This window comes from Adiantum capillus-veneris, chromosome 9 (genome assembly GCF_014529385.1).
Source record: "Adiantum capillus-veneris isolate H3 chromosome 9, ASM1452938v2, whole genome shotgun sequence".
Classification (NCBI taxonomy): Eukaryota; Viridiplantae; Streptophyta; class Polypodiopsida; order Polypodiales; family Pteridaceae; genus Adiantum; species Adiantum capillus-veneris.
In genome coordinates, this window is record NC_140939.1 from 127506961 (window position 1) to 127534666 (window position 27706).

At 47.3% G+C, this 27706-nt stretch overlaps 1 protein-coding gene across 1 annotated transcript; it reads right to left on the minus strand.

Moving 5' to 3' along the window:
- Window positions 1-16741: 16741 nt before the first annotated feature.
- Window positions 16742-20542, minus strand: LOC147451159 (uncharacterized). The gene is made up of 5 exons (XM_086520869.1): window positions 19191-20542; window positions 18489-19096; window positions 18021-18387; window positions 17679-17840; window positions 16742-17535 (listed from the first exon to the last, which is right to left on the minus strand). Exons 1-5 carry the CDS (start codon window positions 20070-20072, stop codon window positions 17050-17052), a joined length of 2505 nt encoding a protein of 834 aa, XP_086376995.1. The 5' UTR covers window positions 20073-20542; the 3' UTR covers window positions 16742-17049.
- Window positions 20543-27706: the final 7164 nt, after the last annotated feature.

The following is a 27706-nucleotide window of genomic DNA, read 5'->3' on the forward strand; positions in this document are numbered from 1 at the left end:
CTGGCCTCTGCTGGTACTCCGTTGTATCATCCAATCTCGATCCGTAGCTGGTGTGAAGATGTGCGTATCTGGCCAATAGCACATCGTATCCCATGAGAGAATTGGGTGTCCATGTACCTGGCCCTCGTCACAAAACCGTCCTCCGTAAGCTAGAGAAGATGCTCTCTATAGAAAACCATCTGCATGGCCAGCTCCTGTGCTGGCTGTATCCATGTCCTCCTTGTGTCTAGCTGAGTCAGGTCCTGACGGATGAGCCTGGTGATCTCGGACTGTGTAAGAGTCAGAGAGGGTGCATCCAATGAGTACTGGAAGGGAGGCAATCTGTCTATGTTGAACCCATGCGCCTGAAACCATGATGTCATCTCCCCATACCAGCATGTTGTATCTCCCTCCATGGCTAACTGTCGAGAAGACTCAAGTGCAAGGCGGGCTTATCTGTCTCTAGGAAGTTCCCACATGCGGTGTATGAAGGAGACAGATTTGGTGAGCGCCTCAACCACTAGTGGGGGGCAGCTAACTCTACCCAGACAATAGCACGTGTACTAAAGCCTTAGCTCTAATGAGCCGCGAGATCATAGAGACCAGAGGTCCTCCCGTGATGATCCAATGAAGGTCCCCAAATCTCAGCTCCATAAAGCAATGCAGAAGCCACCAAAGTGTCAAAGAGCGAGAGCTTCGTCCGAGGCTCCTGAAACTGAACCTGTGAACACATCCTTTCCAATCTACCCAATGTTGCATGGGCTCTGGTCAATCTAGTCTCTGCTGCCCTCCTCAATGAAAATGCTGGCCCACTAAAAACCACTCCAAGATAGGTGTAAGCATCTGTATACTCCACTGTCTCTTGGCCGTATGTGAATGCGGGCGCTGACCCCCTGATCCACTGTGGGGTGGTATTAAATACCATGACCTTGGTTTTACCAAGGTTGACGGACAAACCACTTTCCTGGGCAAACCTGGGCAAAGCATCCAAGTGACGTTGCGTCCCCTCCGGAGAGTCAGAGATCAACACAATATCATCAGCATATAACAATAGTGGAATCCATGTCCTACCAGCTGTGCACCTCTATCACCATCTCTCTCAATGTAGTCAGAAACCTCATCCACATACATACCAAATAGAGTAGGAGAGAGCGGGCAACCCTCCTACTTCACCCCAATAGTTGAGTGAACCGGTGTGGATAGACCCTCTGAGGTGCGTACATGCCCCACTACTGACCTGTATAATGCCATGACCCCCCAAATGAGCTTTTTGGGTACTCCCATCTGCTGTAATCTGCGCATCAATCTAGGTCTGGGCACTGTATCAAATGCTTTGCGGAAATCCACAAAGCTACAATAATCCGTCTCCCATGTGATCTGCCCTCCTCAATGATGGCTCTGAGTGTCAAGATATGGTCAAGAGTAGAAAAACCCCTCTTGAACCCTGCCTGCCTGGCTGCACGTATCCCCTCCCTCTCTGCCCATCTACTCAGCTGCTGCTCAAGAATAGATGCGTACAACCGTGCCAATGTGTGTTCAATCATGATAGTGCGATAATTCCCAGGCTCCATAGGGTCTCCCGACTTGAAGACAGGCACAATAGTAGATAGGCTCTAAGTATCAGGCAAGCCCTCACACATGGCACGGTTAAACATAACTGCTAGAAGCTCTGCTAGTATATCTCTGGCATGCGTGAAATGCTCAGCCACTAAGCCATCATGATCATATGCGCTCCCAGTCCTCATCCTGTCAATGGCCTTCCTCACCATCTCAACGGTGAAAAAAGCACATGTGTGTGGGCATGGATCGGGGGGGTCGTGAAGGGGGGGCTGCTCAGGGACTGTGTACAGAGATGATGCGTACTAGCCCAAGGCCTCTATAGAAGTGATGGCAGGGGGGAGGGAGTGCTCATGAAAAAGCCGCCATGCCTCACGTGAGTCCTGACTCAAGAATAGCTGGTATAGATCCTGCTCTAGGCAAGCTAAAAATGCCCTCTTCTTCCGCCGCACCAGGCGTCGGAAGTCAATCTGTGACTGTCTGTGAGTGATGCCCCCAAAAGCACCTCCCTCTGAAGTCTAGCTCTAGTGTCCCGGCATTCCTCATCATACCAACTGTTCTGGGGCATGCTCCCCGAATGGCGTCTCTGCTCAGGCTGGGTATGTGGGTATGCCTCTACTGCTGCATCATGTAGTGTGTGTCTGTATAGTAGTAAGCTCCTCCAGAGGTCGCCCTGGCTCCTCTGTGCACAGGCGTCTGTAGATCCCATTTATGTATACAGAGTCCGTCTCCCGCGTGAAGGTGTAGCGAGCAGGGGCTGCTGCCCATGGCTTGTGTGCTACACTAAACTGAAAGAGAGAGAGAGAGAGAGAGAGAGAGAGAGAGAGAGAGAGAGAGAGAGAGAGAGAGAGAGAGAGAGCAGCCAAGAAAGAAAAAAATATCCGCTACATAAGCAAACATGGAGGGGAAGAGAATAAATCTTTCTTTTCTGAGTTCACTTAAACACTGTGCTAAGAAGAAGGATTTGTACCAAGGCAGTAGGAGACATGTTGATATTTGTGATAGTACTCGAAAAGAACACATACTTAGGCAACACATTAATCAGTATATGTATGTCAAGTGCATTGCACTTCTCAGAGTGCAACAGGTCCTTGATGAGCGTCATGTTCGCAACGTTGTCTCATGGAGTGCATTGATTGTTGGATATGTCCAATAGGATCAAGGTTAGGAAGCTCTACGACGTTTTCAGTAGATGCAGAGAGAAAGCGGTGCACTTCTTAGAACACAACAGGTCCTCGATGAGCTTCCTGTTTGCAGTGTTGTCTCATGGAGTGCATTGATTACAGGATGGAAAGTATGTATGTCAAGTGTGGTGCACTTCTTAGAGGGCAGTATCTATACTATAGATAATGGTGGGAGCGATTCCAGCCCTCCTCCCTACCACGCATCAGCAGCAGCAGGTCAATCTGGCAAATGCGTTCTGCGGCGGCAACACAGGGGGACAGAGAGTGCGCACACACAACACACACACACACACACAGAAATGTTATATTAACGTCTTCAAAAGGCCAAAGTGACCTATGAGACCAGAAAGTTACAATGCGGTGTATCTGATACAAAGTCAGATTAACAAAATAAATTAAACTAGGATAACAAAATATAAATACTGCGGGATCCTAAACTAAGCAGTACAATGTGAAGACAATATGCGAGGGGAGTAGAGATCCATCTTCATCTGCACTCTGGACAACGAAAGAGTATGGCTTGAATCTTTTGCCATAGCCTCCTTCGAAATTGTGTAGCTCCTCTCCTCCCTCGGGGTCATCTAGATCTCCCTAGCTCCAATGCTTGGTCTATGAGAATGCCAGTAGTGCGGGTAGACCTCTCCACCGTCGCTGGTTGCTCCTCTGTCTGTTCTTCTGGGTGTACAGTATCTGCCCAGAGAGAGAGAGAGAGAGAGAGAGAGAGAGAGAGAGAGAGAGAGAGAGAGAGAGAGAGAGAGAGAGAGGCTTCTGCCCAGACTAACAAAAGACAAGGATCGTTCATCCTGGCACTTGCGATGTGTCTGCCACTCTAGCAGCCGCTCACATCTCCTCCATGGCTACCCCGGATCTCTTTGATGCCTACCCGTTGATGAAAGAAAACGTCGTGGTTGGCACTACTCAGGTCAACATGTACGTCAAATGTGGTGCACTTCATAAAACACAAAGAGTTCTTGAGGAGATTCATGTCTGGGATGTCATCTCTTGGAATGCGTTCATTGCGGGATATGCCCAACTTGGATAGGGCCAAGAAGCTCTGGTCTGTTTTCAGCGAATGTGAATCAAGGGTGCCTCTCTAGATGCAATCACCTGCGCTTGCATCTTGAAGGTAAGGGACATCATCAGGAAGCACTGGGCTGTTTTTAGCAGATGTAGAGAGAAGGAATCTCTCCAAATGCAATCACGTACACTTGTGGGATATGCCAAACTTAGGTAGGTCCAAGAAGCTTTGGGCTGTTTTCGGTAGATGCGAAGCCAGGGTATCTCTCTTGATATTCGTGATAATGGGTTGCTTGAAAAGAACACATGCTTAGGCAACACGTTAGTCAGCATGTATGGCAAGTGCGGTGAACTTGACAGAGAGCAATAGGTCCTCGACAAGATTCCTGTCCACATAGAGTGCATCGATTGCAGGATATGTCTAGCAGAGTCAGGATTAGGAAGCTCTGGGCTGTTTTCAGCAGAAGTAGAGAGAGGGCATCGCTCCATGCAATCACACACACTCACTTGTGGGATATGCCCAACTTGGGTAGGGCGAAGAAACTTTGGGTTGTGTTTGACAGATGCGAAGTGAGGGTGTCTCTCCTCATATTTATAACAGTGGGTTGCTTGAAAAGAACACATGCGTAGGCAACATGTTAGTCAATATGTATGTCAAGTGCGATGGACTTGACATACATATTGACTAACATGTTGCCTACACATGTGTGCCTCGTGGAACTGAGAAAGGTTAGCCTCCCCGCAACCAAGCAAGCAGCTCCAGTCTTGCTTCTACCGCTCTTTTTTTTCTTCTATATCAGAGTTACCCTTGACAGAGCACAAGATGTCCTCCACGGGATTCCTTTCCGCATGGAGTGCATTGATTGTAGGATATGTCCAGCAAGGTCAGGTTCTGGAAGCTCTTGGAATGCACTGCTTGCAGGATATGCCCAACTTGGATAGGGCCAAGAAGCTTTGTGGCAGATGCGACACAAGGGTACCTTTTCAGATGCAATCACCTACGCTTGCATCATGAAGGCAAGGGACGACGTGAGGAAGCTCTAGGCTGTTTTTAGCAGATGCAGAGAGAGGACATCTCTCCAATTGCAATGACGTACACTTGCGGAAATTGCCCAACTTAGGTAGGTCCAAGAAGATTTGGGATGTTTTCAGTAGATGCGAAGCGACGGTATCTCTCTTGATATTCATGATAATGGGTTGCTTGAAAAGAACACATGCTTAGGCAACCCATTACTCAGTATGTATGGCAAGTGTGGTGCACTTGACAGAGTGCGATAGGTCCTCGACAAGATTCCTGTCTGCATAGAGTGCATTAATTGCAGGATATGTCTAGCAGAGTTAGGGTCTCGAAGCTCTGGGCTATTTTCAGCAGATGTAGAGAGAGGGCATCTCTCCAAATGCAATCAGATACGCTTGCGGGATATGCTCAACTTGGGTAGGGCCAAGAAGCTCTGGGTGTCTCTCCTAATATTCGTGACAAAGGGTTGAGAGAGAGAGAGAGAGAGAGAGAGAGAGAGAGAGGTGCAGTAATCATTGTGCCAGGAGGTCGTTGTTGAGCCTGGACGCTTGGAGCATTTTGTCCGAGAAGGGGCCGTTGGGGTTGTTTGAGCTGGGTCTGCAGTGCTCACAATCGAGCAGAGTCAGGGATGATCAGGGCTGGCAGAGCCAAGTGTGGTGCATTTCTCAGAGCGCCATTCCAAACTAGACAAAAGCACCCAAAGAGATAAAAGCCATGTATGCATGGGAGCACGCAACATGGGTGCATACTGCCCCCGGGCAATCAATGTACATCTAGTAGCACTACCAGCGCATGTCCCTACTACCAGAACGGCATGAGCAATCATATACAAATACTCGACAGATGATGGCAAGTCCCATAGAAAAGACCAGAATCTAAACATGAGAGCACGGAACAACGCAACGTCCAACCAAGACTGTCACTGATTGACTCTATAAACCACATTGATCTGCTGTCACAAGAGAATATGTTGTCCAACACGATGTCTGCTGACCCTGGTCTAGAAGGCCAACACTATTCCCCAGAATCCCAGCATAACTTTGACAGAGGTTGGCTCTCCCACACCCTAAATGCTAAGAGAGAGAGAGAGAGAGAGAGAGAGAGAGAGAGAGAGAGAGAGAGAGAGAGAGAGAGAAATGAAATGAAATGTTATATTAACGTCTTCAAAAGGCCAAAGTGACCTATGAGACCAGAAATTACAATGTGGTGGATCTGATACAAAGTCAGAGTAACAAGAGTAACAAGATGGCAAAATGACAGAATGACAAAATGACAAAATAAAATACTATGGAATCCTAAACTGCTAGGTGTGAACTAAGCAGCTAAACAGCTAGTTGGGATAGCTAGATCACAGGAGATCCAGCATCGGTCACTGACGGATCTCATCAATCTCCTCCATGGTCAGTAGTCTGACAGGGCGTCGTGCATGTAGAGAGAGAGAGAGAGAGAGAGAAATGAAATGAAATGAAATGATATATTAATGTCTTCAAAAGGCCAAAATGACCTATGAGACCATCAGATACAAAGTGGTGAATCTAATACAACATCTAAAGTACAAGTACAAAAAGTACTGAAAGTAAAAATGAAAACTGAAAATGAGTGTGAAATGTGAAATGTGAAAATGTAGAATAGGCCCTCAATGACAATCTGGGTGTCGTGCTAGAATGCCTCTGATCCTCTGTTGGAGTCTCCGTCGATGGAGTGTGCTCCTGTGTCTTGGTCGTGGTCGTCTCGATCTCCCGAGCTCAGTCGCCCTGTCAATGAGGGTGCCTCTCGTATGAATGCAGGTACAACCCTGTTCTGGTGGTTGGTCTCTTGGCTCCCTCGGTCCAAAGAAGTCTGTGATCTGTCTCTGCGACTGTCATGCTCCATGTCTCCTCAACAGACTATCTCTGTCGGTGTAGCTCAAGTAGATATAAGCCAAGGCATCTCTGATCCTGATACCTCATGACTCTATCTAGGGGTCCAAATCCCTCTCTGAATAAGCAATGGAAGCGCCCTCGTATCTCATAATACACAGTGCAGTGGCATATGTAGTGTAGCTCTGTCTCTGGCTCTCTACCGCATAGTTGACATATCCTAGACTCCGGCGGTATCCCTCTGAATCTACCCGTCTCAGTCTCCAAATGGTGTGAGGATGTGCGAATCTGACCAATAGCACATCGCAGACCATGAGACAAATGAGTGTCCATGTAGCTTGGACGAGTCACAAACCCATCTCTCGAAAGTTGGAGAAGGTGCTCTTTGTAAAAAGCCATCTTCGTGCCCAACTCCTGCATCGGTTCTACCCATGTCTTCCTGGTGTCCAACTGTATTAGATCCTGCCGAATGAGTCTAGTGATCTCCATTCGTGTGACTGGCAGGGAGGGTGCATCTAGGGAATACTGAAAAGGAGGCAATCTATCCATGCTGAGACCATGCCTCTGAAACCATGAGGTCATCTGCGCATACCAACATGATGCATCTCCTTGCATCGCTAACTGTCTAGAAGAATCAAGAGCCAATCTAGTATATCTGCCTCTATGTGTATCCCATAGACTGTGCATAAAGGACACTGATCTAGTAAGAGCCTCAATCTCAATAGGAGGGGCGGCTACCTCCGCTCGAATAATCGCATGTGGTACGGAGGCCTTGGCTCTAATCATCCGGGATATCATAAATACCAAGGGTCTCTCCATGTTCCTCCAACTGTCATGATTCACAGATGGTCCCCAAACTTGGACCCCATAAAGCATAGCTGAAGCAACCAAAGTATCAAAGAGCCATAGCTTTGTTCGTGGTTCTTGAAATTGAACCTGCGAACACATCCTCTCTAGCCCTCTCAATGCAACATAGGCTCTGGACAGTCTAGTCTCTGCTGCTCTCCTTAGAGTAAACCTCGGTCCCGTGAATACCACCCCCAGATATGTATATTCATTTGTGTACTCCACAGTGTCCTGACCATATACGAGTGTAGGTGCCGATCTCTTGACCCACTGTGGTGTGGTGTTAAACACCATAACCTTGGTTTTACCAAGGTTCACAGACAGTCCACTATCCTCTGCAAAGTTGTGCAATGCATCTAACTGTCTCTGCATGCCCTCTGGAGACTCTGATATCAACACAATATCATCAGCATATAATAATAAAGGGATCCATCTCCCTGCTAGCTGAGCGCCTTTGTCACCCTCTCTGTCAATGTAATCAGAGACCTCATCTATATACATACCAAAAAGTGTAGGGGACAAGGACACCCCTGCTTCACTCCAATAGTGGAATGAACAATGTCAGAAATCCCCTCAAGAGTGCGTACCTGGCCAGTCACTGAGCTGTATAAAGCCATGATCCCCCATATGATCTCTGTGGGTACTCCCAACTTCAGTAGCCTGTGCATCAATCTGGCCCTCGGCACTGTGTCAAATGCTTTGCGGAAGTCCACAAAGCAACAATACATCCGTCTCCCATGTGCCCGACCCTCCTCAATAATGGCTCTGAGTGTAAGAATATGGTCCATAATGGAGAAACCACTCCTGAATCCAGCTTGTCCTGCTGCTCGTATGCCTTCATTTTCTGCCCATTTACTCAGTTGTTGTTCAAGAATGGATGCATACAACCGTGCCAATGTGTGCCCTATCATAATAGTACGGTAGTTCCCTGGCACAGTGGGGTCCCTTGCCTTGAAGAGAGGTACAATAGTAGATAATCTCCAGGACTCGGGTAGTCCCTCACACATGACACGGTTAAACAACCGCGCAAGAACCTCTGACAGTAAATCTCTAGCATGTATCAAGTGCTCTGCCACCAAACCATCATGATCATATGCTCTCCTAGTCCTCATCCTGTCAATGGCGATCTTCACCATCTCAGTGGTAAAGAAGGTACTAGTGGCTGGACATGGTTCTAGAGGGTCTGGTAATGGTGGTTGCCCAGGTACTGTATATAATGATGCTGCATACTGACCCCAAATCTCGGGAGAGGTAATCACTGGAGGAGGTGAGTGCTCATGGAAGAGACGCCAGGCCTCACCTGAATCTCGACTCAAAAAGAGCTGATACAAATCACATTCAATCTAGGCTAAAAAGGCCCGCTTCTTCCGTCGCACTAAGCGCCGAAGGGCAATCAGAGACTGTCTATATGTAATGACTCCAAGTATAAGCTCGCTCTGAATCTGAACTCTCATCTCTATGCATTCCTCATCATACCAACTATTCTGAGGCATGTTCCCAGAATGTCTTCTCTGATCTGGTTGAGTGTGTGGGTATGCCTCTGTTGCAGCCCCATGCAAGATCTCCGTCAATAAAGTGGTGATCTCTTCCACTGTATATACAGGCTCGGCTGGCCGACAAGCTGTCTCCCATAAATAACCAGTCACATTTGGCATCGACTGTCCAGATTTTTGATGTGTCTTTGAGTAAAAGACAATGTCTCTATCTCTGAAGCTATCCTCAAAGGCACCCACATCCAGCCTATATGATCCATTACAATTCCATACCGCCATCCGGAGTGTGGTCCCATATGTCTCGCACCGTCATGCTGTGCGTTTTTCCAAAACCACTACTTTCCCTCCTCTATAAAAGGCAATTTTTCCCTTCTTCCTTGCTGCCTTGATCTCTGGCATCAACTCTTGCATATGCGCTATTTGTGCTAAAGTAAGGTCATCCCCCACAAATATTCCAGTTTTCTTAAGTGCTGGTCTCTTCTTCAGGAATTCCTTCCTTGTTTCCAAAGTCGGGAAACGCAAAATAAGTGCTTTCTCTTTGACATTTCCCTTCTCATCCACTCCCTTCTTTCCTACTCTCCAAGCACCTATGTGCATAGGTTCCGGGATGCCCATGCGCTGCAAGAGTTCCTTCACTTCGTCTTCTACATTCTCGGTGTCTTTGATACCAGTAATACGCACATGGAGGGCTCTAGTCCTCCTCTTCTGTTCCTCCTCAATGGTCATATTGATGATGGTAGAAGTCTGTGCGGCTTCTGGCATCCGGGCCTTCCCTTTCTTTGCACCTTCAATCCATTTTTCTGCTTCGTCAACTTTATCCTGTGTTTTAGAAAGGCGCTCCACCCATGAGGAAGCCTCTTTCGAGTTTAGTTCTTCCCCTTCGCGCAGAGTTTTCACCTGCTCCTTAATATCTTCGAGCTCCTTTAACATCGAGGGCTGATTTCCCCCTTCCGTTTTGGGCATAATTTTGCAAGCTGCAAGTTCCCCTTTAAGCTCTTCAATCACTGCATCTTTTTCCTTCATGCACTTTTCCACATTGGTTTTCCAAGATTCAAAGCTTGCAATTGCCTCATCCAACTTTTTCTGCATAATACATTCCATTACATTCACTTCTGCCCACATTAGAGCCTGCATCTCCCCTTTCACAGATAGATACATCTCATCATGCTTACCAAGCATCGCTTTATCGAATTCTTTCCTCATATCTGCATACATAGAATTCTTATAACTCTCTGCGTTTGCGTACATCTCTTTCCTGATGTCATCTCTCATAAAGCTGAGCTCAGATTTAATCATCACTTGAACCCTCTCCATCATTAAATCATCTTGAATTCTGACGGTTTTCCATGCCCGCAATGAGCTTGGAGAGAGTATGCTATCTCTCTTCCTCCGCTTGAATGTCGCTTTCATTTTTTGTGGGGTGGTGAAGCCACTTGCATCACCATCCTCGACTGGTTGGTCCATCCGAGAGTGAAACAAAGCGAGCACTGAGTCAAGGCCCTCACTAGCAGAGGTCTGGCCTCCGCCCTGGTTGGCCTAGCCCTCGTCACCAAGTCCTCGCCCTCGTCCTGGCTGACTTGACTGCTCTCGTCCTCGCCCTGGCAGGCTGGTCTCGTCTCGTCGCCCTTGGTTCTTCTAGCCCTCGCCCTTGGTAGGCAACTCGCTCTCGCCCTTGGCAGCAGCTCACCCTCGTCCTTCAGAGGTTAGGGCCCTCGTCCTTGCCCTTGGTAAGCTGCTCGCCCTCTTGACACAAGACCAACAGCTTGTCCCTTACCTAGGTCTAGCTCGTCCCTCGTCCAGGATCAGCAGCTCGTCTCTAGCCCAGGATCCGCAGCTCGTCCTTCGTCCTTGCCCAGCAGCTCATCCCTCGTCCCTCGTCCAGCAGAGAGAGCTCGTCCCTCGTCCTTCGTCCAGCAAGTTGGCAGCGCGAGAGGTGGCCAGCCGGTTTGACTCAGCCTGCTCGCCTTTGCCTCAGTCTCCTCCCCTCAGCCTTCTCGCCCTCGTCAGCCTGCTCGCCACAGACTGCTCGCCCTCGTCAGGCTGCTCGCCACACTCTGCTCGCCCTCGTCAGTCTGCTCGCCCTCGTCAGCCTGCTCGCCCTTGTCCTTAGTCTGCTCGCCACAGCCTGCTCGCCCTCAAGTTGCTGCTCGCCTCAGGCTGCAGCTCGCCCAGGTCCAGCTGGCCCCGGTCCAGCAGCTCGCCCAAAGAGAGAGAGAGAAGAAGAAGAAGAAGAAGAAGAAGAGAATTTGAACGTCGTGGGAAACTATCCACACAGACACACACATACACACACACACACACACACACACACAGAGAGAGAGAGAGAGAGAGAGAGAGAGAGAGAGAGAGAGAAAACACAGCACGGCCAAGAAAGAAAAAAATATCCGCTCAACAAGCAAACATGGAGGGGAAGAGAATAAATCTTTCTTTTCTGAGTTCACTTAAACACTGTGCTAAGAAGAAGGATTTGTACCAAGGCAGTAGGATACATGTTGATATTTGTGATAGTACTCGAAAAGAACACATACTTAGGCAACACGTTACTCAGTATATGTATGTCAAGTGCATTGCACTTCTCAGAGTGCAAAAGGTCCTTGACGAGCGTCCTGTTCGCAACGGTGTCTCATGGAGTGCATTGATTGTTGGATATGTCCAATAGGATCAAGGTTAGGAAGCTCTACGATGTTTTCAGTAGATGCAGAGAGAAATCGGTGCACTTCTTAGAACGCAAAAGGTCCTCGATGAGCTTCCTGTTTGCAGTGTTGTCTCATGGAGTGCATTGATTATAGGATGCAAAGTATGTATGCCATGTGTGGTGCACTTCTTAGAGGGCCGTATATATACTATAGATAATGGAGGGAGCGATTCCAGCCCTCCTCCCTACCACGCTTCAGCAGCAGGTCAATCTGGCAAATGCTTTCTGAGGAGGCAACACAGGGAGACAGACATTGCACATAGAGAGAGAGAGAGAGAGAGAGAGAGAGAGAGAGAGAGGCTGCTTCCTAGACTAACAAAAGACAAGGATCGTTCATCCTCGCCCTGCGATGTGGCTGCCACTCTAGCAGCTGTTCACATCTCCTCCATGGCTACCCCGGATCTCTTTGATGCCTACCCATTGATGAAAGAAAACCTCGTGGTTGCCACTGCCTAGGTCAACATGTATGTCAAATGTGGTGCACTTCATAAAACACAAAGAGTTCTTGAGGAGATTCATGTCCGGGATGTCATCTCTTGGAATGCGTTCATTGCGGGATATGCCCAACTTGGATAGGGCCAAGAAGCTCTGGTCTGTTTTCCGTGGATGTGAATCAAGGGTGCCTCTCTAGATGCAATCACCTGCGCTTTCATCTTGACGGCAAGGGACAGCATCAGGAAGCACTGGGCTGCTTTTAGCAGATGTAAAGAGAGGGAATCTCTCCAAATGCAATCACGTACACTTCCGGAATATGCCAAACTTAGGTAGGTCCAAGAAGCTTTGGGCTGTTTTCGGCAGATGCGAAGCGAGGGTATCTCTCTTGATATTCGTGATAATGGGTTGCTTGAAAAGAACACATGCTTAGGCAACACGTTAGTCAGTATGTATGGCAAGTGTGGTGAACTTGACAGAGCGTAACAGGTCCTCGACAAGATTCCTGTCCGCATAGAGTGCATTGATTGCAGGATATGTCTAGCAGAGTTAGGTTTGGAAGCTTTGGGCTGTTTTCAGCAGAAGTAGAGAGAGGGCATCTCTCCATGCAATCACATACACTTGCAGGATATGCCCAACTTGGGTAGGGCCAAGAAACTTTTGGTTGTTTTTGACAGATGCGAAGCGAGGGTGTCTCCCCTGATATTCATAACAGTGGGTTGCTTGAAAAGCACACATGCGTAGGCAACATGTTAGTCAATATGTATGTCAAGTGCGATGGAGTTGACAGAGCACAAGATGTTCTCCACGGGATTCCTTTCCGCATGGAGTGCATTGATTGTAGGATATGTCCAGCAAGGTCTGGATATGGCCAAGAAGCTTTGGGCTGTTTTCAGCGGATGCGACGCAAGGGTGCCTCTCCAGATGCAATCACCTACGCTTGCATCATGAAGGCAAGGGACAACGTCAGGACGCTCTAGGCTTTCTTTAGCAGATGCAGAGAGAGGGCATCTCTCCAAATGCAATTACGTACACTTGCGGAATTTGCCCAACTTAGGTAGGGCCGAGAAGATTTGGGCTCTTTATCACAGATGCAAAGCGACGGTATCTCTCTTGATATTCATTATAATGGGTTGCTTGAAAAGAACACATGCTTAGGCAACCCTTTAGTCAGTATGTAAGGCAAGTGTGGTGGACTTGACACAGTGCAACAGGTCCTCGACAAGATTTCTGTCCGCATAGAGTGCATTAAATGCAGGATATGTCTAGCAGAGTTAAGGTCTCGAAGCTCTGGGCTGTTTTCAGCAGCTGTAGAGAGAGAGCATCTCTCCATATGCAATCACATACATTAGCAGGATATGACCAACTTGCGTAGGGCCGAGAAGCTTTGGGTGTCTCTCCTAATATTCGTGACAGTGGTTTCTTGAAAAGAGAGAGAGAGAGAGAGAGAGAGAGAGAGAGAGAGAGAGAGAGAGAGAGAGAGAGAGAGAGAGAGAGAGAGAGAGAGAGAAATGAAATGATATATTAGCGTCTTCAAAAGGCCGAAATGACCTATGAGACCAAGCTGTTACAACATAGTGAATCTGATAGAGAGAAAGGTGTGCAGTAATCGTTGTGCTAGGAAATCGTTTTTGAGCCTGGAGGCTTGGAGTATTTTGCCCGAGCAAGGGCCGTTGGGGTTGTTTGAGCCAGGTTTGCAGTGCCGACGATCGAGCAGAGTGAGGGATGATGAGGGCTGGCAGAGCCAAGTGTGGTGCATTTCTCATAACGCCATGCCGAACTAGACAAAGGCACCCAAAGAGATAAAAGCCATATATACATGGGAGCACGCAACATTGGTGCATATACCCCCCACACCCCCCCCCCCCCCCCCCCCCCCCCCCCCGGCAATCAATGCACATTTGATAGCACTACCACCGCATGTCCCTACCAGCAGAACGGCATGAGCAATCATATAGAAATACCCGACGGTTGATGGGCAAGTCCCATAGAAAAGACCAGAATCTAAACATGAGAGCATGGAACAACGCGAAGTCCAACCAAGATTGTCACTGATTGACTCTATAAACCACATTGATCTGCTGTCACAAGAGAATATGTTGTCCAACACAGTGTCTGACCCTGGTCTGCAGCTGAAGGCCAACACCATTCCCCAGAATCCAAGCATAACTCTGGCAGCGGTTGGCTCTGCCACACCCTAAATGCTGAGAGAGAGAGAGAGAGAAATGAAATGAAATGTTATATTAACGTCTTCAAAAGGCCATAGTGACCTATGAGACCAAAAAGTTACAAGGTGGTGGATCTGATACAAAGTCAGAGTAACAAAATAACAACAGTACAAAACAAAGATATATACTGAGAGAGAAAATGAAATGAAATGAAATGTTATATTAACGTCTTCAAAAAGGCCAGAATGACCTATGAGACCAAACTGATACAAAAGTGGTGAATCTGTTACAAAGTCTGGGTACCTTAGTACTAAAGTACTAAGTGTGAAAGTGTGAAAATAAATGTAAACTAAATACAAAGTATTAAATAAACTTCTTAGGAGCATTCTGGGTGTCTGGCTAGAATGCTTCTAATCCTTTGTTGTAGTCTCCTCCGGTGAAATGTGCTTCTGCATCTCGGTCGTGGTCGTCTCGATTTCCTAAGCTCAATCTCCCTGTCAATGAGGGTGCCTTTGGTATGGATGTGGGTACTCCTTTGTGCTGGCTGCTGGTCTCTTGCTTCTCCTTCCCCTCCTGCTTCTCTCGATCCGAAGAAATCTGTGATCTGCCTCTGAGGCTGTAGTGCTCTTTGTCTTCTCATTAGATTATCCCTGTGCCGATGTATTTCCAGTAGGTACAAGCCTAAGCATCTTTGATCTTGGTATTGCATGACTCTATCTAGAGGTCCAAAGCCTTCTTTAAATAGGCAATGGAAACGCCCACGTATCTCATAGTATACGGTGCAATGGCATATGTAGTGTAATTCTGTCTCCGGCTCCATTCCGCATAACTTGCAAATTCTGCTCTCAGGTGGGATTCCCCTAAGTCTGCCAAATTCAATTTCCAGCTAGTGTGAGGATGTACGAATCTGACCAATAGCACATCTCAAACCATGAGACAGGTGGGTATCCATGTAGCTCGGGCGAGTCACAAATCCATCTTCAGATAGCTGTAGGAAGTTTTCTTTGTAGTCGGCCATCTTCGTGCCCAATTCTTTTGTAGGGTCTACCCATGTCCTCTTAGTATCCAATTGTATAAGATCCTGACGGATGATTTTATTAATCTCCGTTCGTGTAATTGCCAGTGATGGAGCCTCAAGAGAGTATTGGTAGGGGGGTAATCTTTCCATACTGAACCCATGTCTCTGAAACCACGAAGACAGTTGCGCATACCAGCATGATGTATCCCCTTTCATTGCTAACTGTCGAGAGGATTCGAGGGCCAATCTAGTATAGCGGCAATTATTTGTATCCCACAAACCATGTATAAAGGACACTAATCTAGTAAGAGCTTCAATTTCTATCAGAGGGGCAGCTAGTTGCGCTCGGATAATCGCGTGTGGTACGGAGGCCTTGGCTCTAATCATTCGGGAAATCATAGATACCAAAGGTCTCTCCATTGGCTTCCAATTATCCTGATCCACAGATGGTCCCCAAATCTGGACCCCATAAAACATAGCCGAAGCCACCACAGTATCAAAGAGCCAAAGTTTGTTCGTGGTTCCTGAAATTGCACTTGTGAACACATCCTCTCCAACCCTCCCAAGGCCGCAGAGGCTCTGGACAATCTAGCCTCTGCTGCTTTCTTAAGAGTAAACTTCGGTCCTACAAATACCACACCAAGGTATGTGTATGCATCTATGTACTCTATTGTATCCTGGCCATATGCAAATGTAGGTGCCGACCTCCTAACCCAGTGCAGTGTGGTGTTAAACACCATAACTTTGGTTTTACCCAAATTCACCGACAGTCCGCTGTCCTCCGCGAATTTAATGCATCTAACTGCCTCTGCATTCCATTTGGTGATTCTGCTATCAATACAATATCATCTGCATACAACAACAAAGGGATCCATGACCCTGCAAGTTGAGCACCTCTGTCACCCTCTCTATCAATGTAATCTGATACCTCATCTATATACATACCAAATAAAGTAGGGGACAATGGGCATCCCTGCTTTACTCCAATGGTGGAATGAACAATGTCGGAATTCCCTTCTGGAGTACGTACACAACCAGTTACTGACCCATATAAGGCCATGATCCCCCAGATAATCTCTTTGGGGACCCCTAACTCTTGCATCCTGCGCATCAATCTGGCCCTTGGTACTGTATCAAAAGCTTTCCGAAAATCCACAAAGCAACAATACATCCTTCTCCCGCTTGCTCTTCCTTCCTCAATAATGGCTCTGAGCGTAAGAATATGATCTAGAGTGGAATAACCCCTCCTGAATCCAGCTTGTCCTATTGCCCTTATGCCCTCATTCTCTGCCCATCTACTCAGTTTTTGTTCCAGAATGGATGCGTACAGTCGGATCAATGTGTGACCCACCATAATGGTACAGTAGTTCTCGGCATAGTTGACACGTACGGTCACGTACGATGGTTACACGTACGAAGACGTGCGGTACTAATCAAACTAAAAAAAATTAGACGTACGTTGACGTAACGTACGATGCAAAAAAATAAATCATATATTTTTCAGAGCTTTTACTCTATTATGAGTAACTACTTAGTATTAAGTACATACAACTCAAAGGAGATGTCTTACAAGTAAGAACATTAAAGATTTGGCCATGGACATTGGAAACGGCAATGTTCGAAAAAAGATGATCATGATTGCATTTGATTTCATAATTCATTACATAAGTAGAGAGTCGAGGCTCGAGAGATACAAGTGACAAAAAGTAGTACAAAAAAGTAGTGACACAACTCATAGTCTCATGGCCCATGGGTACAAACTTTAAAGCATAAAGAGAGAGTTCTAAGTGCTCATATCGCTCTCATCACCGGAGTTGTGGTCCGAGCTTGAGCTAGAGGTAGCTGCATCATCCTCATCACTACTTGCATCAGATGCACTAGATGCAAGACCATAATTTCCCTCACTAAGGATGTTGCCCTCATCATCAAACTCTGGCTCTCTAGGATCCGCAGGTCTAGAAATGGACACATTCTCCAAAGTGGTGTCCGCCATAGTAGATCCGCTACCCGAGCCTCGCCGCACATAGGTCCTGGGTGTCCGTGCCGACGCTCTTCCACTCCCACGAGCAACCGAAGTGGAAGCTCCTCTACCTGTAGTTGCCAAAGCTCGCACAACCACCTTCTTGCGGGACCGTGTGCGAGAGACACGGCGATCAATCTCCTCCAACTCCAAGTAGAGGTCTCGAAATATTTTCTCCTCCTCTGGATCGCGATCTTTGTTGAGACTCTTAAGAGTCTCAATGGAGAGCTTGCATTCATCTACATTCACCTATTTGTCATTTACAACATGCAAGAAGATTAATGGAGTTAGCAATTTGGTATGCCAAAAATATGAGCACATGATACATCATACATATTACATCATACATGTGAAAGCATAAATAAAGAGTATGATGTAGCCAACTCAATTACCTGCCTAGCCATTGGCATCTCGTGCATGGACCTCAACATGCGTAAATTGGAGCGACAATAGATAAGCCGCTCCAATTGCTTCGTAGAAAGCTTGTTGCGGATCTTGGTGTGTATAAGAGAATACGCCGACCAATTCCGCTCACATGCACCCGATGAGCAATCCTAGAGCACATAGATGATAGAAGAGAGGCATGAGATTTGAATTGTGGGAATTTTCAATTGAGAGGTGACTTATGTGACATGTCACATGAATGATGAATGTCAAATGATGACATGATTGAGATTATAAATTTATAATTTATGGTATGGTATTATGTATAATTACTAATATATATGATATACCTGTCCAAGAACCCTCAATGCCACCCTTTGAAGGTGAGGCAATTGATAGCCAAAACATTCCCACCAAAAAAGAGGCTTCACTAACGAATCCCTCTTCCAACACACCGAGGAAGCGAATGCCGTGCCTCTTTGGTCTCCATAGTTGATGAGCTCTTGGAGAAACTCTCCATGGTGTTCTTCATTGAGTATCTTTGGAAGGTACTTGTCGCGCTCCTCTTGAAGTGCTTGATCCGCAAAGATTGATGGCTTTTTGAAAGCCGGATGCAAGAGGGCGGCAAAGCCATGGATTGGTCGCCTCATCCAATCCCACCACTTTTTAACAAGGAAGAGAATGTCATCTCTCTTTGGAGAGTCCTCCAACACATCACTACAAAGAGAGAGAGAAAGATAGTCAAGCATGGAAGGGTAGAACCGTAGATAGAAAAAGACAACTTACAATGTACATAAATCATAAGGTGATATGTTTACCGTGAACCATCGGGTGCTCCATCAAGAATGGTGGATCTCTCAATCTCCTTGTAAGCCTCCTCCATGAAGTGGTAAAGGAGACCTATGGTAGACCCTTCCATGTCGGTCATCCGAAGCACCTTATACAATGGCAATACCACCATGACAAGACCCTTGACCTCTTGCCAAAACTCCTCCTTCAAGCAAAGCCGTTGGATGGCCTTTGCATCTTGTTGGGATGATTGGGTCTCTTCTTCAATCCATGCTTTGAACTCATCCGAGACCATTGTCTTTTGCAAGTTGGTTTGCACATCATAGAGACGCTCAAGGAGGAGCCACATAGCGGCAAAGCGTGTTGCGGAAGGCTTCTTCAACTCCAAGCCGGAGTAAGTGCGATATATCGCAAGTACTCTCACTTTTTTGTTGATGAAGTTGACGATGGAGAGGGCTTGGGATAGAATGTCCTTTACCCAAGGTAGGTCGCCAATGTCCTCCAAGAGGAGGTCAATGCAATGTGATGCACATGGAGTCCATACTATGTGTGGATACTCCGCCTCTAGCTTTTTGGCCATGGAAGCACAATTGGAGCCATTGTCAGTGATTACTTGAATGACGTTGCTTGGACCGATCTACATATGGAGAAAGAAGGGAAAGTGAGAAGAGCCAAGGCAAAAGACAAAATTGAAAATAGTAGATACTTGAGAGTGGAATCAAAAATTTTACCTCTTTTATGGCTTGACGAATGTGGCGGTAAATGAAGGCACCCGTGACCTTTTTCCCCCTTGCTCCCGCATCAACCGCTCGCAAGAAGTAGGTGCCAAGAGGGCATGAGACAAGGATATTAATGATTCCCCTCTTCTTGCGGTCACTCCATCCATCGGTGAGAATAGAGCAACCATACTTTACCCATCCAGCACGCACGGGGTCAAGAGACTTGTCGATTCGTGCCCTCTCTTCGTCAAGCTTTTTGGTGCGCATGTCATGGTATGACACTCCCGTCCACCCTTCACATGGACCAACCGCGGCAATAGCCTTCACCATGCGTTTCCAACGATCCGTGCGAAGAATATGAAAAGAGAGATTGCACTCAATGATGGTGCGTGCAATCTCTATCTCCACTTGTCGTTGCCTCTCTTTGAGGAAAGACGATGGACCGGAAGTTCCACCCACCGTTTGTGCAAGAGTAGCTTGCTTTGGAGGCCGCCCACCATGACTTCTTTTGCTCTTCTTTGAGACGCTACCACCCTCGGTGGAGGCCATGGTAGCGCCGCCGGATGCAACGGACATTGATGGAGAAGCATCCTCTCCCGAATCGGAGAGATCATGGTCGGGCGGAACCACCTCCTCCGATGCCTTTGCAACCGCCTTGCGCGTCTTCAAGGGGAGATACTTTGCTTTGCACTCTTGGAGAATGTCGTCGGGGATATTCGGACAAGGACCCGCTTCCCCTCCCACCTTGGTCAATTGGATGATAAGGCGGGTGGAGCTAGAGGTCATGGTCTTCGGGCAATATTTGCAATACCATTTGCAAACATTTTGCTTGTTCTTCACCCTTTCAAAGTAGCGGCAATGCTTGTTGAAGGCTTCATGAAGAGCGGGCGGCATTATGGAGAGCTTGAGGGATGGGGAGTGATGAGAGAACTTTAGAGTAATGGAGAGCTTGAAGGAGATGGATGGAGATGAAGGGAGCTTAAGGAATAATGGAGAGCTTGAAGGAGATGAAGAAAGCTTGAGCCTTGAAGGAACAATGGAGAGCTTGAAGGAGATGAAGGGAGCTTGAAGGAGTAATGGAGAGCTTGAAGACTTGATGGAGTGCCAAAGCTTGAAGCCTTGATGGAGTGCCAAAGCTTGAAGCCTTGGCCCTTGATGAATGGAGAGAGCTTGAGGGAGCTTGAGTAGGGAAGGAGATGAATGAGAGAGCTTGAGGGATATATGGAGAAGAAGAGAGGGTGGGCAACCTTATATAGGTTTTGAGGAGAGAGGGAGAAGAGGGTTAAAGAGAGAGCATGCTTCAAAATTCAAATTCCATGTGCCATGGCCATAGCCCATGTGGCTTTGTGTGTGTGTGTGTGTGTGTGTGGATGTTGGGGGGGGGGGGGGGGGGGTGGGATGGCACATTGGCTTATGATGCCCCAAGGGCCAAGGCTCCAAGGCCCCCAACGTTCAATTTTTAACGTTCAAAAACTGCCAGCACGTGGCGCTACAAAACGGCTGTAAAAACAGTCAAAAAAGTCCGCCAACAGTCACTTTTTTTGATCGGACGGAACCCGGGCGGAACGGACGGGACGGACGGGACGGGACGGAACGGACGGGACGTTCCGTTCGACGGACGTGGACAACCCTGGTTCTCGGGTATCATAGGATCCCCTGACTTGAAAATAGGTACGCTAGTAGATAATTTCCAAGATTCAGGTAATCCTTCACACATGACCCAATTAAACAGACGAGCAAGGACTTCTAAAAGTAGATCCCTTGCATGGATCAAATGTTCTGCTACTAGACCCTCATGATCATATGCTCTTCTTGTCTTCATCTTATCAATGGCTTTTTCCACCATTTCCGTAGTAAAGAAAGTACTAGTAGCAGGGTATGGCTCTAGCGGATCTGGTAGTGGAGGCTGTCCAGATACCATATATAATGATGTTACATATTGACCCCAAATCTCAGGAGAAGTAATCGTCGGAGGCGGTGAGTGCTCGTGAAATAAGCGCCAAGCCTCATGTGAGTCCTGACTCAAGAAGAGCTGGTATAAATCATTCTCCAGTTTGGCTAAAAATGCCCTTTTATTGCGACGTACTATACGCCGAAGAGCAATCCGAGACTGCTTATATGTGATGATCCCAAGTGTAAGCTCTTTCTGTACTTGGGTTCTCATCTCTCTGCATTCCTCGTCATACCAACTATTCTGAGGCATGTTCCCAGATCCTCTCTTCGGATCAGGTTGAGTATGTGGGTGTGCCTCTTGTGCTGCTCCATGTAGTATCTCTGTTAACTGAGAAGTAATCTCCTCTACAGTATATACTAGCTCGGCTGCCCACATCCTATTATAGATCTTTGCCACACAGACTGAATCAGTCTCTGGTGTGAAAGTATATCTTGTGTGTGTCTTCTTCCTTGGTACTTGAGAGGCATTGTATTGGAAGGAGATTGATAAGGTCAAGAGAGCATGATCCACTGCAATCCCAACCGGTCTGGGTCCCACCTTAAAGTCCTCGATACTAGAAAGAAAGCTTGGTGAAGTCATGACATAATCCACTGTGCTGGCCCCATGCCTGTGCGGGAAGCATGTGAATCCCCCAGATAAAGGGAAATTCTCTAGACCATTAAGTATGGCCAAACCATGTGTAGTTGCCATCTCCATGAGATGTCTACCATATTCAGTGTGTTCTTTATCCTGTGAGTTTCTAGTAAGCCCCCTCTGTGATAAATCCACTTCTCTGAGCATTTCCTCAAAGGTATCATAGAATACTGCTTGAGAGTTGGCCGTTCTGGCATTAAAGTCTCCTAAGAGAACGCTGTCTCCATCTCTAGAAAACTCCCATATGTCATTACTCAATATGGAGAAAGGGGACTGTCCTTTAGGTGAGGAGTAGACTGATGTACTTGGAGGGAAGTAGCATATAGCGATATATAGAAATCTACCTGTCTCGGCTCTCATTCTCACCCACATATACCTTGCTTGCTCATCTTTCCTGATGATCTGTAGTAGTGGTTTCAGCTCTTCTTTAAATAAGACTGCTACTCCTCCTGAACGCCGGCTACCCCGTAGAGATCTTTTGTCTGGTCGACCAACTGTTTCCCATAAATAACCCTTCACATGTGGCATACGCTGTCCCGGTATCTGCTGTGTCTCTGAGTAGAAAACTATGTCTCTGTCCCTAAAGCTGTCTTCAAAGGCACCTACATCTAGCCTATATGATCCATTACAATTCCACGCCGCTATCCGGAGCGTCGCCCCATAGGTCTCGCACCGTCATGCTGAACGCTTTTCCAGAACCACTACTTTCCCTCCTCTATAAAAGGCAATTTTCCCCTTTTCTCTTGCTGCCCTGATCTCTGGCATCAACTCTTGCATGTATGCCACTTGTGCCAATGTAAGGTCATCTCCCAGGAAAATACCGGTTTTCTTAAGAGTTGGCCTCTTCTTTAGAAATTCTTTCCTTATTTCTATATTCGGGAAGCGGAGAATAAGTGCCCTATCTTTTACGTTTCCCTTCACATCGATTCCTTTCTTGCCCGCTCTCTATGCACTTGTGTGAGTGGGCTCTGTGATGCCCATGCGGTGTAGCAGTTCCTTCACTTCTTCATCTACATTCTCTTTGTCTTTGACTCTTGTGACCCGCACATGTAGAGCCCGATTCTTCCTTTTCTGCTCTTCCTCAATGGTCATATTAATAATGGTGGAGGTAGGTGTGGTATCGGGCATCTGGGCCTTCCCTTTCTTCGCATCCTCAATCCATTTCTCTGCTTCATCAACCTTTCCTTGTGTCTTAAAAAGACGTTCCGCCCATGAAGATGCCGTTTTCGATTTCTGTTCATCTCCTTCCCGTAGAGCTTTCATATGATCCTTCATGTCCTCGAGCTCCTTCAGCACCGAAGGTTGGTCATCTCCCTTCTCCTTAGTTGCAGATTTGCAAGCCGCAAGTTCTCCTTTTAGCTCCTCGATTATTGCATCTTTTTCCCCCATTTGCTTTTCCATATTTGTTCTCCATGCTTCAAAACTTGCTACTGCCTCATCGATTTTCTTTTGCATAACGCATTCTGTTACATTTACTTCGGCCTTGATTAGGTTTCGTAATTCCGTTTTCAAGTTCTGAATCTCCTCATTCTGTATCCCCCAGATCTCTCTCCTTAGTTCTCTCATCATGTCTCCATACATGGAGTTCCTGTAGCTCTCAGCGTTCGCATGCATTTCCTTCCTGATGTCATCCCTCATATAGTTTAGCTCTGATTTGAGCATCACCTAGACCTTCTCCATCATTAGCTCATCATGTATCCTGGAGGTTTTCCCCACTCGTAAGGATCCTGGTGATAGTACAGTATCTCTGTTTCTCCGTTTCAATGTACCTGTTGTTTTTTTGGGGGTGGTGTAGCTATCCACACCCGACCCTTCCCCTTCGGTAGGCGGATCCATCGAACCCGAGCCAAAAATGTGGGGTAGGGTATTACGGTGAGGAAGTCCTACTCATAGAAGAGCTTGCAGAGAGAGCGTGTGCGTACGGCCCTCGCGCAGCCCTCAGAGAGAGAGAGAGAGAGAGAGAGAGAGAGAGAGAGAGAGAGAGAGAATTTCCCTTTTGTGTGAAGTATCTCTTCACCTAGGTTGAACTCACCCTTCACAAAAGAGAGAGCACTTCCTTTGATTTGCTTTTGATGTTGTGTGGGAACTACTTCTTAGGATGTCTTCTTTGTAGGATGCCCTCACGTAGGATGTCTTTGCGTAGGATGTCCCTGCCCGTCGCGTAGGATGTCTTCGCGTAGGATGTCACTGCCCTCGCGTAGGATGCCCTCACGTAGAATGTCACTGCCCTCGCGCTGAGAGAGAGAGAGAGAGAAATGAAATGAAATGTTATATTAACGTCTTCAAAAGGCCAAAATGACCTATGAGACCAATCAGTTACAAAATAGTGAATCTAATACCATGTCTGGGTACAAAAGAACTAGAAAAGAACTAGAAGTGGAACAAAATACTACTACTACTACTACAATCTAAAACTACGTGGGTGTAGCAGCTGATACAATAGGTACCCGGTAAACTGGATGTAACAGTGTGTGAAACAAAGATGGAAGAAATGGTGAGGATCCATCCTCATCTGCACTCTGAATGTCGAGAGAGTATGGCTCGAATCTTCTGTTGTAGTCTCCGTCGATGCTGTGTAGCTCCTCTCCTCAGTCGCGGTCATCTGTATCTCTGTAGCTCCAATGCTCGGTCGATGAGAGTGCCAGTAGTGGTCGAATGAGTGTGGGACGAGCTCTGCAGTGGTGGCTGCTCCTCTGGCTGTCCCATATCTAGTGAAAAGAAATCTGTAATGTGTCTCTGGGACTGCCTCTCTCTAGCTCTCCCCAGTAAAGTGTCTCTATACCTGTGTAACTCAAGTAGATATAGTCCAAGACATCTCTGATCCTCATAACTCATGACCCTAGATAGAGGACCAAAACCCTCTCTGAATAAGCAGTGGAAACGCCCCCGTATCTCATAGAACACTGTGCAATGACATATGTAGTGCAACTCTGTCTCTGGCTCTCTCTGGCATAATCGGCATATCCTGTTGTCTGCTGGTATCCCTCTGAATCTACCAGTCTCAATCTCGAGCTGATGTGAGGATGTGCGTATCTGACCAATGGCACAACGCAAACCATGAGACATATGTGTGTCCATGTAGCTGGGTCGAATCACAAACCCATCTCCTGTGAGGTGGAGAAGATGCTCTCTATAGAAAGCCATCTTCGTGCTCAACTCCTGAGGCGGCTCTATCCATGTCCTCCTGGTGTCGAGCTGGATCAGGTCCTGACGAATGAGTCTAGTGATCTCCACCCGTGTAAGAGACAGCGAGGGTGCCTGAAGAGAATACTGGAAAGGGGGCAACCTGTCCATGGTGAAGCCATGCGTCTGAAACCATGAAGTCATCTGTGCATACCAGCATGAAGTGTCCCCCTGTAGAGATAACTGTCTGGAAGACTCAAGGGCCAGTCTAGCATATCTGTCTCTAGTAGTATCCCATAGGCTGTGCACAAAGGACACTGATCTGGTAAGCGCCTCAATCTCCATGCGGGGGGCAGCTAGCTCTGCTCGAATGATCGCGTGAGGTACGGAGGCCTTGGCTCTAATCAATCGGGAGATCATAGATACCAAGGGCCTCTCCATACGTCTCCAACCATCCTGGCCTACAGGAGGTCCCCATACCTGTACCCCATACATCATAGCTGAGGCTACTAAAGTATCAAAGAGCCATAACTTTGTCCGAGGTTCCTGGAACTGAACCTGCGAACACATCCTCTCCAAGCCTCCCAAGGCCGCATAAGCTCTGGTCAGTCTAGTCTCTGCTGCTCTCCCCAAAGAAAACCTCGGCCCAGTGAAGACTATCCCAAGGTAAGTGTATGCATCTGTATACTCCACAATCTCTTGACCATACGTGAAGGTCGGTGCCGATCTCCTGATCCACTGCGGTGTGGTGTTAAACACCATGACCTTGGTTTTACCAAGGTTTACAGACAATCCACTATCCTCTGCAAAACTGTGTAATGCATCCAACTGTCGCTGCATACCCTCTGGTGAGTCAGAGATCAACACAATATCATCAGCATATAACAACAATGGGATCCACGTCCCTGCCAGCTGGGCACCTTTATCACCCTCTCTGTCAATGTAATCAGACACCTCATCAACATACATACCAAATAGAGTAGGAGACAATGGGCAACCCTGTTTCACCCCGATAGTGGAGTGAACTAAGTCAGATATCCCCTCTGGGGTGCGTACATGTCCCATCACTGATCTGTATAAAGCCATAATCCCCCAAATCAACACTGTGGGCACCCCCATCTCCTGCAGTCTGCGCATCAGTCGAGCTCTCGGTACCATGTCAAATGCTTTGCGGAAATCCACAAAGCTACAATAAATCCGTCTCCCATGTGACCTGCCCTCCTCAATGATAGCTCTGAGTGTCAGAATATGGTCAAGAGTGGAGAAACCCCTCCTGAAACCTGCCTGTCCCTTTGCCCGTACACCCTCACCCTCTGCCCAGTTACTCAACTGCTGCTCAATAATGGATGCATACAATCGTGCCAGTGTGTCCAACCATAATAGTGCGGTAATTTCCAGGCTCTGCAGGATCACCTGCCTTGAATATAGGCACAATAGTAGACAACCTCCAAGTCTCAGGTAATCCCTCACACATGGCACGATTGAACAACACTGCAAGAACCTCCATCAGCATATCCCTAGCATGTATAAAGTGCTCCGCTACTAGACCGTCATGATCGTAAGCCCTCCTGGTCCTCATCCTGTCAATGGCTCTCTTTACCATCTCAGTGGTAAAGAAGGTGCTCGTAGGTGGACATGGCTCTGTAGGATCTGGAAGGGGATTCTGCCCAGGAACCGTATATAACGATGTCGCATACTGGCCCCACACATCAGGAGAAGTAATCACTGGGGGAGGGGAGTGCTCATGGAAGAGTCGCCATGCCTCACCTGAGTCTCTACTCAAGAACAACTGATACAAGTCTCGCTCCATCTGGGCCAGGTAAGCTCGTTTCTTCTTTCGCACAAGACGCCGGAAAGCAATCCGCGATTGTCTGTAGGTGATGACTCCTAAATGAAGATCCCTCTGAAGCTGGGCTCTCATCTCTCTGCACTCCTCATCATACCAACTATTCTGGGGCATGCTCCCAGAATGTCGCCTCCGATCCGGTTGAGTGTGTGGGTATGCCTCTGATGCTGCATCATGTAGTGTCTCAGTCAGTAAAGTAGTGCACTCCTCTACTGAGAGGCCTGGAGCAACTGTGCATAGACGATCCCAGATCGCCTCTGTATAAACCGAGTCAGTCTCTGGTGTAAATGTATAACGGGTGTGTGACCTGCCTCCTGATTTCTGGGCTGTACTAAACTGAAAAGATACGGACAGTGTCAAGAGAGCATGATCCACTGCTACGCCCACTGGTCTGGCTCCCACTGTGAGATCTTGAATACAAGGAATAAAGCTCGGCTGTGTCATAACATAGTCCACTGTACTGGCCCCATGTCTGTGTGGAAAGCATGTGAAGCCTGCTGCTCCAGGAAACCGCTGTAAGCCATTAAGTATGGCTAGCCCATGTGTAGTCGTCATCTCCGTGAGGTATCTCCCATACTCAGTCTGCTCTCTGTCATGTGAGCATCTGTCAAACCCCAGCTCACCCACATCCAACTCTCTAAGCATCTCATCTGAAGTGTCGTAGAAGACTGTCTGACAGTTGCCCGTTCGAGCATTGAAGTCTCCTAGGAGGATGATATCACCATCCCTAGAAAACTCCCATATATCATCATCTAGAATTGAGAAAGGCGACTGCCCTCTGGATACAGCATATACTGACGTACTGGGGGGGAAGTAACATATAGCAATATATAGAAATCGACTTGTGTCAGCTCTCAGCCTCACCCACATGTATCTAGCCTGATCATCTCTCCGTACAGTATGTAGTAGTGGCTGTAGCTCCTCCCTAAACAACACCGCTACTCCTCCTGAACCTCTACTCCCATGCTCAGA

Coding starts and splice junctions, on each gene's coding strand:
- LOC147451159 (XM_086520869.1), bottom strand. CDS start 20,072: ATGCCGCCCGCTCTTCATGAAGCCTTCAACAAGCATTGCCGCTACTTT. Junction 18,388..18,488: donor GGAGCACCCGATGGTTCACG/GTAAACATATCA, acceptor CTCTCTTTGTAG/TGATGTGTTGGAGGACTCTC. Junction 17,536..17,678: donor AGATGCCAATGGCTAGGCAG/GTAATTGAGTTG, acceptor AATGACAAATAG/GTGAATGTAGATGAATGCAA.